We start from the raw sequence: 14090 nt of genomic DNA, 5'->3' as shown, positions 1-14090 counted from the left end.
TCCCAATTCTCACTCCAGATTCAGTCATCTGGAGCCGACCCAACTCTGGTCAGTCAGTTTTATGGTGCATACCGTATTTTTCGCTCTATAAGACGCACATTTCCCCCTCCAAAAATTAAGGGGAAATGTGTGTGTGTCTTACGGAGCGAATGCAGGCTCCTTGGCTTCAGCAATAGCAATGCGAAGCCTCCGAAGCGCAGTGGGAGCGCTCCCGCTGCGCTCCAGAGGCTTCAGGTTTCTTTCACTGAAGGGTAGGTGCCCCTTCAGCTAAGGCACAGTGCCCCTTCAGCTAAGCAGCTAAGCGGGAGGAGAAATGGAAGGGGCTCTGTTTCTCCTGCCGCTTCGCCGAAGGGGCGCTGAGCAGAGAAGGGGAGGATTTTTTTCTTCTTGTTCTCCCCCTCTAAAACAAGGTGCGTCCTATGGTCAGGTGCGTCCTATAGAGTGAAAAATACGGTAATTCACCCCGGCTTGCTTGCACAATTTTCGCTGGCGGGATATAAGGCCTCACCCTAGATTCGTATGATGACATGAAGACAATGTTGGTAATCTGAATACCTGCAGCTTCACACAGAGTCAATGAGGGTTTGGCCGACAGCCAAGGCAATGTAAAGGTGTGTAATCTGCCTGGTGATACAGAGGCATGGAGACAGCTCCATGATTGGTCAAGCTCTCACGGAAATAATGATTTATGGCCTACTAACTGGAATGTGTTAGTTGGAGTGGCTAGTGTAGGAGTTGGAGGTTGAGAGTTGTGAGTGGTGTCAGAGAGAACTAGTCGAAGATCCGTGTTCTGTTCCTGTAAATAGTCCACTGTATATAATAAACACCTATAACTACAAGTTACTGGTTCCTGCTTCGTCCATCCTGTCTGCAACCAGTTGCCAATTGCTTCCGTGGACTCTGCGCATACTCTGCTAGGTCTGGCTAAGGTCCTGCAACAAGTCAGAAAGTTGCAAAACACCAATAGATAACCCGCAGCCTTTATTTTCACCAGTCCCATTCCTAATGTTCTTCAATCCTCCACGTAGTCCTTCTGCAAAGGTAGTGACCATATACAGATTTCCTACTCAGTAATTCCAAAGATAAATCTTGGCGCAGCGTCAAGGGAGCCAGGGAGCTACCAGGCTCGATTCAGCAGGTTGGTACTAGCGTATAAAGCCCTAAACTGGTTGGGATCCAAATTCCTAATAGAGCGGCACTCCTAATATCAACCTTCTCGGGACCTATGATCTTTTGGTGGTGCCCGGTCGGCGTTCAACCATGACAAGGCCTTCTCGGTGGTGGCTCCCCAATTACTATTTATTTACTTACCGTATTTTTCGCCCTATAGGACGAACTTTTCCCCCCTCCAAAAATGAAGGGGAAACGCAGGCTTTCGCTGAAGCCTGGAGAGCGATAGGGGTCAGTGCACACCGACCCCTCTTGCTCTCCAGGCTTCAGGAAGCTATCTGCAAGCCTGTGGAGCCTGGCGAGCGCGGCACTGTGCACCCCGGGCTTAGGGCAGCTATCCGCAAGCCTGCGGCGCCTGGTGGGAGTTCCAGCCAGCCGCCGCAGGCTTGCGGATAGCTGCCCGAAGCCCAGGGTGCGCAGTGGGCTACAGCGCCGTGCTCCCCGGGCTTCAGATAGCAGCAAGCTCCGGGAGCGATGGCGAGGTTGAACGCAACCTTGCCATTGCTCCCGGAGCTTGCGGGGGGGAAATAAAAATGTTTTTCTTTATTCTCCCCCCCCCCCCCAAAAATAAGTGCGCCCTATGGGCCGGTGCGCCCTGTAGGGCGAAAAATACGGTAATTATTTTGCATACCGCTCTTCATCTGAAGATCTTGGGACGCTTCACGGTATAAAAATTCAGAACAAAAGCACAAAGTACTAATAAGAATAACAACAAAACAAGCCAATCACTCTCTCCACACAGTAGCCATAAGTCAAAGAAAGCGAAAGATCAGGCAGTTCCACACAGTCATAAATCAACACAGCTCACAGCCCAATTCCTCTTTTTCTTAAAAAAAATCTTTTAATGGAGTTTTTATTCCCTTGGATACATATTTCAAATCTATTTAATTAGCGTAAAGGTAAGGTAAATTTCCCCTGCCCGTACGGGCCAGTCGTGTCCGACTCTAGGGTTGTGCGCCCATCTCACTTAAGAGGCCGGGGGCCAGCGCTGTCCGGAGACACTTCCGGGTCACGTGGCCAGCGTGACGAAGCTGCTCTGGCGAGCCAGCACCAGCGCAGCACACGGAAACGCCGTTTACCGTCCCGCTATAAAGCGGTACCTATTTATCTACTTGCACTTAAGGGTGCTTTCGAACTGCTAGGTGGGCAGGAGCTGGGACCGAAAGATGGGAGCTCACCCCATTGCAGGGATTCGAACCGCCGACCATGCGATTGGCAAGCCCTAGGCACTGAGGTTTTACCCACAGCGCCACCCACGCCCCTTTATTTAATTAGCGTAGCGATTGTTAAATTCCACTTGGACCGTTGTTTTGTTTTTTTCCATGTTCCAGAAGTGTGGCAAACCTTAAAGTTCCTAGACTTTATTATTGACCATTTGAATGTTTATGTAAAAATTATGCGGAAATTCTGGGGGGTTTTTTACTATGAGGGAACACCACCAACCGTTGGTGTTTTTAGCAACTGTAGAGCTTTCTTCAGGGAACTGCTGCCCATCGTAAGGATTAAGACCAGGGCCGCATTCTCTTGTGGAGAACTTTCTGAGGGCCGTGTCACAGCAGGGGACTATAGAGTCAAGGGTTTGCACCCACCCAAACCCCTCTTTATCCACCCCAAGCAACCAAGGACATCCTGCAGCCAGGAAAAAGCACTTGAGATGATGGAGCGTGGTTGACAAGGAGTGCGTGTTGGAATATTATAGAGTTTGGATTTGATATCCCGCCTTTCACTCCCTTTCAGGAGTCTCAAAGCAGCTCACATTCTCCTTTCCCTTCCTCCCCCACAACAAACACTCCGTGAGGTGAGTGGGGCTGAGAGACTTCAGAGAAGTGTGACTGGTCCAAGATCACCCAGCAGCTGCATGTAGAGGAGCGGGGAAGTGAAACCAGTTCACCAGATTACAAGTCCACCGCTCTTAACCACTACACCACACTGGCTAGAAAGAACTTGAGAATTGGTCTTGAACAGGTTCCCCACCTCAGGCCCAGTAAAGACTTTCAAAACATGGCATTTTGGTACACGTGTTAGGTCCAAGCAGAAAGACTCATACTCCGTTGTGTTTATTATTAAAGGGAACTTCCTTACAGACATACAACAGCTACATACAACTATCTGACGTTTGGAAGACATCTGAAGACAACCCTGTATTGGAAAATTGTTAACGTCTAATGTTTTACATGCTGTGAGCTGCCCAGAGTGGCTGGGAAACCAAGCCAGATGGGCAGGGTATAAATAATAAAATTATTGTTGTTGTTGTTGTTGTTGTTGTTAGGCCTACAGAGTCCCGTCTAGTGCAGAGTGCGAATGTCGCTAACATTTAAGGCAGGTAAAACCTAACAAGGGACGCGGGTGGCGCTGTGGGTAAACCCTCAGCACCTAGGACAGGCCGATCGTTAGGTCGGCGGTTCGAATCCCCGCGGCGGGGTGCGCTCCCGTTGCTCGGTCCCAGCGCCTGCCAACCTAGCAGTTCGAAAGCACCCCCGGGTGCAAGTAGACAAATAGGGACCGCTTACTAGCGGGAAGGTAAACGGCGTTTCCATGTGCTGCCCTGGCTCGCCAGATGCAGCTTGTCACGCTGGCCACGTGACCCGGAAGTGTCTTCGGACAGCGCTGGCCCCCGGGCAGGGGTACCTTTACCTTTACCTAAAACCTAACAAGACATGGTTGGATGCTGTGCAACAGAAGTAAGGCAATGGTTTGAAATTTATTTCATCAAGGGAATGATCCAGAGGATTGTCGCCTCGGTCCCTACAAACACAGAAACACATACACACACTCTTTGAACAGATTGATCCAACAATTATTTTCACGTCAAGTAACGATCCAGGATCTATGCATTTCCTCAAGTTTTCCCCTCAAGTCCAGCTCCCAGAAGGACAGGCATTTCTGACCTGTAGGTTCACCAATAAAGGTAAAAGGTTAAGGACCCCTGGACAGTTAAGTCCAGTCAAATTAGACTATGGGGTTGCGGCGCTCATCTCACTTTCAGGCTGAGGGAGCCGGCGTTTGTCCGCCAATGGCTTTTCCAGGTCATGTGGCCAGAATGACTAAACTGCTTCCGGCACAATGGGACACCGTGACGAGTGTCAGAGCACACGGAAACGCCATTTACCTTCCTGCCACAGTGGTACCTATTTATCTACTTGCACTGGCAAGCTTTTGAACTGCTAGGTTGGCAGGAACTGGGACAGAGCAACGGGAGCTCACCCCGTTGCAGGGATTCGAACCACCAGCCTTCCGATCGGCAAGCCTAAGAGGCTTGGTGGTTTAGACCACAGCGCCACCTGCCCCCCCAATAATCAATGACAGGAGACAGGATCGCAAACAATATAAATTGTAGTATACCATTTATTTAAAGAAATTGCATACTACAGTTAATATTGCTTGCGATCCTGTCTCCACTTCCATCAGTCAGCTGAGCTCCAGCTCTGAGGGCCTTTTGGTGGTTCCCTCCCTGCGAGAAGTGAGGTTACAGAGAACCAGGCACAGGGCCTTCTCAGTGGTGGCACCCACCCTGTGGAACGCCCCCCCACCAGATGTCAAGGAGATAAACAATATTATATGACCATACGTAGACATCTGAAAGCAGCTCAGTATTGGGAAGTTGTAAACATTTGATGTTTTATTGTGTTTTTATATTTCCCCGGAAGCTGCTCAGAGTGCCTGGGGAAACCCAGTGAGATGGGCGGCATATAGGTAATAAAATTATTCTCATCAGGAATGATAAGAGGAATTGGAGAGCCACATGTTTTGCCGCTACAATATTTTCGAGTTATTAAATATACCAAGAAAAAAGCACACCAAGAACTCAGGCCAATGTAAGTTTCAAGAGTGGGAGTGGTCCCTACTCGCAAATCAAGTAAATAGCAACAAAAACTAATCCATTCAAAAGTATGTATTCTGACAAGGATTATAAACTCAAACAGAGATTACAAACTCCAACAGCCCTGTCCTGGTCTCTAATCCATAATTCACCTGCTCAGTGATTGAGGCTAGGACCTCCATGACGAATCTCGACTAACATGAACTTTACTCATAAACTCTTATCTCTAATTCTGTAATGAATTGTTGTGTTATACATATTTTTATGGGTTTAAGTTTGTAATCTCTGTTGGAGTTTGTAATCTCTATTTGAGTTTGTAATCCTTGTCAGAAACTAATCCTTGGATTAGTTTTTGTTGCTATTGACTTGATTTGTGCGTAGGGACCACTCCCACTGTTGAAACTTACCGTATTTTTCGCTCTATAGGACGCACCTGACAATAGGACGCACCTTGTTTTAGAGGGGGAAGAACAAGAGAAAAAAAATCTCCCCCTCTCTGCCCAGCGCCCCTTCAGCAAAGTGGCAGGAGGCACTGTGCAGAAAGGGGGAGAACCCCCCCCCCTTGTTTTCCCCCTCTAAAACAAGGTGCCGTTCAAGGTGCATTCAGCCGCCTTCAGGCAGCTACCTTGGAAGCCTGGAGAGCAAGAGGGGTCAGTGCGCACTGACCCCTCTCGCTCTCCAGGCTTCAGGTTCCTTTTGACCTGCTCTTTGGGGCTGGCGGGGGGGAAGCCCACTGCCAGCCCCAAAGAGCAGGTTGGGGAGCAGCGGAAAGGCGCTCAGCCTTCCGCTGCTCCCCGACCTTGTGGGGCTGGTGGTGGGGGGAAGCGCTGCTTTCCCCCACCGCCAGCCCCGAAGAGCAGGTCAGGGAGCAGCGGAAAGGCGCGCAGCCTTCCTGTTGCTCCGCGAGCTTCTCGGGGCTGCCGGGGAAGCCCAGGGCTATGGCTTCTTTAGACCCGCGCACGCTCTCCCGGCTGGTGAGGTGGCGCACGGCTATGGCACTACCCCCAAAAGCCCACAGGAGCCGCACACCCTTTAAGGAGAGTGGGGCTCCTGTGGGCTTTTCTACGAGGAGGGAGAAGGGACTGACTGGCCGCGTCAGTCACTTGTCCCTTCTGAGGAAAAGCCCGCAAAAGCCGCGCGGAGCTTGTGTGCGGCTTTTGGGGGCTTTTCCTGCCTGCCTCCCCCCTGCATTCGCTCCATAGGATGCACACACATTTCCCCTTCATTTTTGGATGGGGAAAAGTGCGTCCTATAGAGCGAAAAATACGGTACATTGGCCTGAGTTCTTGGTGTGCTTTTTTCTTGTATTACATTTTTCCCCAGGCCTGGAACACCTTCCGATGCAGCCAAATCTGGACCAAAAGAAAAATGTCTCTCTCTGCCACGCCCCGCACCTTCTTTGTAAAAGGAAGGTGGGCTTTCTGGTATGGCTTTACTCCAAAGTGGTCTCCCTTTCTTGATCTCGTAAGAAACTAGGCCAAGCAGAAGGCTTTCCCGGAGGAGGATTGTTCTGTGGGCGGCCTGTCCGCAGCGTGGTTCCTGCGGTGGCGGACCAGGTGCGACTTGCTGATAAAGCCCTTCTCGCAGACGGCGCACTTGTAGGGCTTCTCGCCCGTGTGGGTCCTGCCGTGGGCCAGGAGGTTGGAGGTGCTGCTGAAGCTCTTTCCGCAGGCGCAACACCGATAGGGCTTCTCGCCGGTGTGGGTCCTCTCGTGGAGGATGAGGTGGGAGCTCTGGATGAAGCTCTTGCCGCAGAAGGAGCAGGCGTAGGGTTTCTCTCCCGTGTGGGTCCTCTCGTGCGTCACCAGGTGTGACCGGCGACTGAAGGCCTTTCCGCAATAACTGCACTGGTATGGCTTCCCGCGGACGTGCGGGCTGTGTTTCTGGAAACCCTCCTTGCAACCCAGTTGCGTCCCGTCCTCGCACGGGTAGGCCGATTCCTGGATTTCAACCGCTTCGTACTTCACGAGCTCTGAATCGAAGCTTTCGTCTGGCCCTGGAGGCTGCTGCCGCAGTGGGGTTTGATCAAAAGAGATCTCATTTGTCCCGCAGGGAACAGATTCCCCCACCTGATTCCCCGGCCAGCTAGCCTGTGGCCTCTTTGGTTCGCCCTGACCCTCCGAGGTTTCGCCCTCTTTGCAAACCCGGACGACACTTTCCGTGACGGATGGTTCCACGTTGTCACGGCTTTCCTGGGGACGGGTTTGCCTGCCGCACTCACCCACTTGCATGTAATCTGTTGAAACTATTAAAAGAATGTTGATGTGATTAATAAGAATCATAAGCATTTTATTATTTATACCCTGCCCATGCGGCTGGGTTGACCCCCCCCCCCTTTTAAACTTTTTTTTTTAATTAATGAATGTTAGAATGATGTTGGATAGAAATTAACTGGTTTTTAGCTGCAATACTATAAGGGAATATGAAAAATGGATTACTAACAGGTAAAAATTCAATGTTACAATATTTTAAGATTAAAGATTAGGATAAACAAAGAGGGGAAGGATTTGCTGAACCAACAAACTGAATTGGAATACAAAAAAGGGAGGCGTGAGGAGGTCTGGGAAACAAGCTAATGAAGAAGAAGAAGAAGAAGAAGAAGAGTTTGGATTTGATATCCCGCCTTTCACTCCCCTTCAGGAGTCTCAAAGCGGCTAACATTCTCCTTTCCCTTCCTCGCCCACAACAAACACTCTGTGAGGTGAGTGGGGCTGAGAGACTTCACAGAAGTGTGACTGGCCCAAGGTCACCCAGCAGCTGCATGTGGAGGAGCGGAGACGCGAACCCGGTTACCCAGATTACGTGACTACCGCTCTTAACCACTACACCACACTGGCTCTCTAATGAAAAATAAGTAATGGAAAGATTGAGTTGTTTTTAACTATTTTTATTTTGTATTTTTCTTTTTTCTATTTTTCTTTTGTAATATTTTGAAAATCTTAATAAATATCTTATAAACTTTTTTTTAAAGTAAAAAGCCTAGTCTTATACATGGAAAAGTACGATATATACATATACCATATGACTTCCCTTCTACTGGTTCCTTTGCTTTTCTACTATTCTGCCTAAAAGGTAAAGGTCCCCCTGCCCGTATGGGCCAGTCGTGTCCGACTCTAGGGGTGCGTGCTCATCTCGCTCTATAGGCCGTGAGCCGGCGCCGTCCAAAGACACTTCCGGGTCACGTGGCCAGCGTGACGAAGCTGCTCTGGCGAGCCAGCACCAGCACAGCACACGGAAACGCCGTTTACCTCCCCGCTATAAAGCGGTACCTATTTATCTACTTGCACTTAAGAGTGCTTTTGAACTGCTAGGTGGGCAGGAGCTGGGACAGAGCAACGGGAACTCACCCCGCCGCGGGGATTCGAACCGCCGACCATACGATCAGCAAGTCCTAGGCACTGAGGTTTTACCCACAGCGCCACCCGCATCCCTCACTATTCCACCTAATCCACATCTATTTCAACTCTACTGGATTTACTCAAAACCTGCTAAGCTATGTCTTTGTCTATACTGGTTCTTAAAATATTCAGTAAACATTATCCATTGATGTTTATTGATGCTTCTGATGTTCCTTGTAAGCTGCTTTGAGGTTTCACGACAATTAAGCGGAATATAATTTTTGCTGATTGAAATTAATTATAAATAAACAAATAAAGCAAATTCTATGTTGGATTGCTATGTTTCGAAACAATTCCCCTCATTTGATTGTTATTGTTCATGGTGTATTGATTCACATTTTTGTTGTTCTTTCACAAGACATTTTTAGTGTTTTTTTGTTTTAAACGGGAAAGCAGCATGCAAATAAAAAATGTAAATCATAGTGATCGTTGAAAAAAACTGACAACCAAAGAGGGGGACCGGGGGGGGGATGTCTCTCCGGGGGAGGGCGGGGTATAAATAAAAGTTGTTGTTGTTGTTATTTCATGGTCTATTCCATTGACGACAGGCAGAAAGGTCTTTCCATTCTTCTGCTGGAAGAACAGAAACGTTTGTCTCCTCCTCTCTTTGAAAATTTTCCTTCTCACCTGCTCATGACAAGGATTCCCTAATTAAAAAAGAATGTCTGGCGTTTGCTTTCCCCCATCTACTCCTCCTCCCACCCCAGTCCCTTTTCCTTTTGTGCCACACCTTTTTGACTGCAAGCCTGAGATTGGGTATCCTCCTTACCTCGTGAGCTCGCGTCTCCAGAGCCGGCCTCCTCCTTTGCTCCCCTCTCCTGCTGCCTCTGCCCCGTGTCGGTCAGAACCTGCGCCGGTTCGGAGAAACCGTAGCCATCCTCCTCAAAGGCTGCCTGCATCTGGAACGACAAGAAGTAACCAAACAAACCCCTGTGTTGCAAAGAGAATGTCAGCAATATCTAGGCAACACGATGACCATGTACATATGCAATAGACAATCTTTATAGAATTCCTTTAAACCATAACAAGGAAAAAATGAAATCTTTAGTCTCAAAGTCTCTGAAAATCTTTAAATGAAGCGAGGTACCAGACTTTGTACGATGAAAGACAAGCTGTGAAGCTTTGTGTATTCAGGAAATATGAGGTCCAACACTGAAGAGTGATTCCGGATATTGACTACTGTTTCGTAGAATTCTTTGTCAGCGTGGTGGGAGGATACAGAATTGCTTCATAAACGGAAAATATTTTTTTCCCATAAACTGAAATATTTGTAAAAATATATATATGCAGGGATCGAACCTGCAACCTTGGTGTGAGCTTTCTGAGTATACCATTGTCAAATAACACCCTATGTTGCTATGTGGACACCATCGAGATACATGCAGGGCTGGTCCCAGGATGCCTTGCAACAGTTCCCCTTCCTCACCCCACATTTTGTCGCTCTGGCCCTCAAAGCTCTCCGCCACAGCAGCCTCACCTGTTTCTGCGGCCTCTCGGCCTCTCGCTGCCTCAGCAAGAACTCCTCCGCCAGAGCCACTGCCTGGGAGCATGTTTCGGGCCCAACCTCCCTCACCCATCCCTGGACCTCGGACGGCAAGACGGCCAGAAGCTGCTCCAGAATTAGCAGCTCCAGAATCTGCTCCTTGCTGTTCCTCTTCACTTTGAGCCACCGGTGGCAGACGTCTCGCAGGCGGCTGTAGGCCCCTCTTGGCCCCTCGGCCTCCTGGTAGCAGAAATGCCGGAAGCGGTGGCACCACCGCTCCCGGGCCAGGGCATCCCGGCGCAAGATGGCCGCCTTCACTTTCCCATAATCCTCTCTGTCCCCAGCTTCCAAGCTGCCGAAGGCCTGCTCCGCTTCTCCACTGAGTGCTGGCAGGAGCCGGGCCGCCCACTCCTCCTGGGGCCACCGACAGGCTTTGGCCACTTGCTCGAAGGAGGCCAGAAAGCCCTTGGCATCCTCCCAAGGGGTAGGCTCTTCTGGTGGGATCTCCCAGTGCATGTGGTGGGACTCCACCATCTTCAAGAACTCCTGCCACTGGGATTCCCAGTGCTGAAGCAGCCCTGCGCCCGACTCCTGCTTCACCTTCTCTCCTGGTACCCTGGATTCAATGTCCCCCATCCTCCCAGTCCGGAAAGCACAAAGGTCTCTCCCTCCTTCAATGAATTCCTCCCTCGTCATAGGACCACCATGGTCTTGGTCTTCCGTTTTCAGGCCCGCAAGTGGCCACTGTTTGAGTGCAGCCTGGACCACGTCATCTGGCTCGTTCTTCCTTTGACCTGCGTCCATCTCCTCTCTCCCTTTCTCTCTCGGAGCTCCCAGATGCCGGCCGTGGGTGGCAGAGGTTCAACTCCAGGGCTTCCTCCCTCGGTGGTCCAGCCTGGCAAAGCCTCTTAAGATCCTCCGTTAACCATCCGTCTGACGCTCAGCGTCAAATCAGACTCCGAAGCCGGTTAGGCAGCAGCGAATGCCCAGCTGAAACACACAACGAAAGAACTGTGTTAAAATTGGGAAATACTGTGGTACCTTGGCTTACAGACGCTTCAGGTTACAGACTCTGCTAACCCAGAAATAGTACCTCAGGTTAAGAACTTTGCTTCAGGATGAGAACAGAAATCGTGCTCCGGTGGCGCAGTGGCAGCAGGAGGCCCCATTAGCTAAAGTGGTGCTTCAGGTTAAGAACAGTTTCAGGTTAAGAATGGACCTCCGGAATGAATTAAGTTCTTAACCCAAGGTACCACTGTATCCGAGATGTGAAAAAGAGTGCTTTTGGCTCTGCCCAACGCCATTGGGCACTGAACTGGGCCAGCTGGCCATTACAAAAAGTAACTTTTTAAATGAATTGGCACCTGGGTTTGCTATCCCTGCTCACTCTTGGTCCCTTCCCCTTTGCGGAGACTTGCTTTTATTGATTGCATTGGAGGAGGGCGGGGGAAGATGCTCTGGCTAAATATTTGAAAGAACCTCATGGAACAGCCTCCCTCGGAAGATGGTGGACTCCACTTCATTGGAGCAAAAAAATTGAGAGGCACAAATACAAGATGGGTGACACCTGGCTTGAGAGCAGTACATGTGAAAAGGATCTAGGAGTCTTGGTTGACCACAAACTTGACATGAGCCAAGAGTGTGACGCAGCAGCTAAAAAAGCCAATGCAATTCTGGGCTGCATCAATAGGAGTATAGCATCTAGATCAAGGGAAGTAATAGTGCCACTGTATTCTGCTCTGGTCAGACCTCACCTGGAGTACAGTGTCCAGTTCTGGGCACCACAGTTCAAGAAGGACACTGACAAACTGGAACGTGTCCAGAGGAGGGCAACCAAAATGGTCAAAGGCCTGGAAACGATGCCTTATGAGGAACGGCTAAGGGAGCTGGGCATGTTTAGCCTGGAGAAGAGGAGGTTAAGGGGTGATATGATAGCCATGTTCAAATATATAAAAGGATGTCACATAGAGGAGGGAGAAAGGTTGTTTTCTGCTGCTCCAGAGAAGCGGACACGGAGCAATGGATCCAAACTACAAGAAAGAAGATTCCACCAAAACATTAGGAAGAACTTCCTGACAGTAAGAGCTGTTCGACAGTGGAATTTGCTGCCAAGGAGTGTGGTGGAGTCTCCTGCTTTGGAGGTCTTTAAGCAGAGGCTTGACAACCATATGTCAGGAGTGCTCTGATGGTGTTTCCTGCTTGGCAGGGGGTTGGACTCGATGGCCCTTGTGGTCTCTTCCAACTCTATGATTCTATGGAGACTTTAAAAAAGATGCTGGGTGGCCCTGGGTCAGGGGTGCTTCAGCTGTGATTATTGTGTTGCCGCGGGGGGTTGGAATAATGACCCCTTGGGTCCCTACGATCCTATGACCTTGGGACTGCAAGGGCAACCAACTCCGGACTGACTCCGGATCAGGCAGCTTCAGCATCAGCAACCATAACGCAGAACCGCATCGTGCAGAAATCTCTTTCTCTCTGCCCCGCAAAAACCAATGCCTTGCCCATCATTTTTGCAAAAAAGCAACACGGAAGAAGCTTGTGTTTGCATTTAGAGCCCAGGGCAGGCTGCCTCTCCCTCCTTCCACCCTCCCCTTCCAGGCAGGGATTCCCCAGCCTCTGCGCGCGTGCAAAGCGCGCCCTTGCCACTTACCCAAGATCCTCCTCCCTCTCCAAAAAAAAACCCCAACCCGGATCGCCCTGCCAGGTTGCACCAGCTCCCGGGGAAAAAGTGCATTCGAAAGAGACCCGTTTCCGGGACGGGGAAAAACACTGCGAGAAGAGAGATGCTCCCTTCTAGGACGAGCGGGCTCTGTGGTTGCCACCCTTTCCCTGGGCGCAGATTGTTGTTGTTGAGTCGTTTAGTCGTGTCCGACTCTTCAGAGCACGCCAGACACTCCTGTCTTCCAGAACACTGTCCAACCATCTCATCCTCTGTCGTCCTGGCCTGCTTGTGCCCTCAATCTTTCCCAACAAGAGTCTCCTCCAGCACCATAATTCAAAAGCATCAATTCTTTGGCAATCAGCCTTCTGTATGATCCAGCTCTCACTTCCATACATCACTACTGGGAAAACCATAGCTTCCCCGAAGAATGGATGCTTTTGAATTCTGGTGCTGGAGGAGACTCTTGAGAGTCCCATGGACTGCAAGAAGATCAAACCTATCCATTCTTAAGGAAATCAGCCCTGAGTGCTCACTGGAAGGACAGATCCTGAAGCTGTGATAGGAATTTTATGGTTTTAGATATATAGTAATGTTCATAACTGCACATACATAGATCAGTACAGGAAGGCCAACCTGGAACCATTTTGATTCCTAAACTGACCAAATCCTTTCTCTGCAAGGTTAAAAATGGAAAAGCCTCCCCATTGTCTCTTCCTTTAATTTGTGTTTGAATAAGGTGTGAGCCTGTGACCTGGCCCAGGAAATAAGTATTTTAGCACTACAAAAGAATGGCCAGGCTCCCCAGAAAATCCAATCAAGTAACCTGCTAGACAGGAGATAAACAAGGACAAGAGAAAAACAACATTTAAATTTCTGTGATGTAGGTGGGATGTATCTGAGGGGTGGTCTTAGGTTACACCCCTTCTGTGATGTATGCATAATGTTTCTGGGGGTGGTCCTGATCTAGAGAAGGGGAATTTCAAAAGTCTTTATAAGGCCTTGCAGGCCATTGTTCTGGGTCCTCTTCCTCTCCTGCGTGTGAGGGGAGTACCCTGTTGCAACAGATCAATAAAGATCAAGCTTACTAGCTGCTTTGCTTCTCAATATTCTCTGGTTGGCCTCTGTTATTTTCTCCTACCAATAGGGAACCTATGTAAGGACTCTATATGGGCTCTTGGATACCCCATAAGGGAAAAGGGCATATTTTTATTTACAACAGATGGCGACCACGCACGAAGGCCCCTCCCCCTGTTTCACTCTGTCTCTTTCAGGGGTTTTTTCCCCCCTTCTCCTTCTTATTCTGTGCCAGGTAAATTTACTCCCGAGTAAGCTTCCTTTAAAGGAAACTGCAAGGGGGGGCATAGATTAGGCTTACTATTCCTCTGCAAGTTCAGGAAAAATTGTCACTTTTGTATTCCTTTTAAATCAAATCTATGGCTGTTTTAACTATGCTTTATAAGAGATCCTCTCCCTATCTTAGGAAAAATGTTCACTTCAGTCTTTAAAGATAATTTATCTAGGAACTTTCACTCTTTAGTCTAAGGAAGTAAACTCTCA

The 14090-nt window shown here is 49.3% G+C and overlaps 1 protein-coding gene and 1 long non-coding RNA gene across 3 annotated transcripts; both read right to left on the bottom strand.

The window, feature by feature from the left end:
- Nucleotides 1-3211: 3211 nt before the first annotated feature.
- On the bottom strand, nucleotides 3212-5755 carry LOC310702178. The gene is made up of 2 exons (XR_014523327.1): nucleotides 3818-5755; nucleotides 3212-3500 (listed from the first exon to the last, which is right to left on the bottom strand). It is a non-coding gene; the product is annotated as an uncharacterized lncRNA (long non-coding RNA).
- Nucleotides 5756-5839: 84 nt separating this feature from the next.
- On the bottom strand, nucleotides 5840-13074 carry LOC310701481 (uncharacterized protein). Of its 2 annotated transcripts, none has more exons than XM_083492421.1 (4): nucleotides 12522-13074; nucleotides 9866-10861; nucleotides 9158-9287; nucleotides 5840-7235 (listed from the first exon to the last, which is right to left on the bottom strand). In XM_083492421.1, exons 2-4 carry the CDS (start codon nucleotides 10673-10675, stop codon nucleotides 6463-6465), a joined length of 1713 nt encoding a protein of 570 aa, XP_083348547.1. In that variant the 5' UTR covers nucleotides 10676-10861; nucleotides 12522-13074; the 3' UTR covers nucleotides 5840-6462. The 2 variants fall into 2 exon arrangements, with proteins under 2 accessions (XP_083348547.1, XP_083348548.1); XM_083492422.1 differs by having other exon boundaries at nucleotides 5842-7226.
- Nucleotides 13075-14090: the final 1016 nt, after the last annotated feature.

Source organism: Podarcis liolepis, assembly GCF_965112155.1.
Source record: "Podarcis liolepis genome assembly, chromosome: 2".
Classification (NCBI taxonomy): domain Eukaryota; kingdom Metazoa; phylum Chordata; class Lepidosauria; order Squamata; family Lacertidae; genus Podarcis; species Podarcis liolepis.
This window is presented reverse-complemented; position numbering and strand designations above follow the sequence as displayed.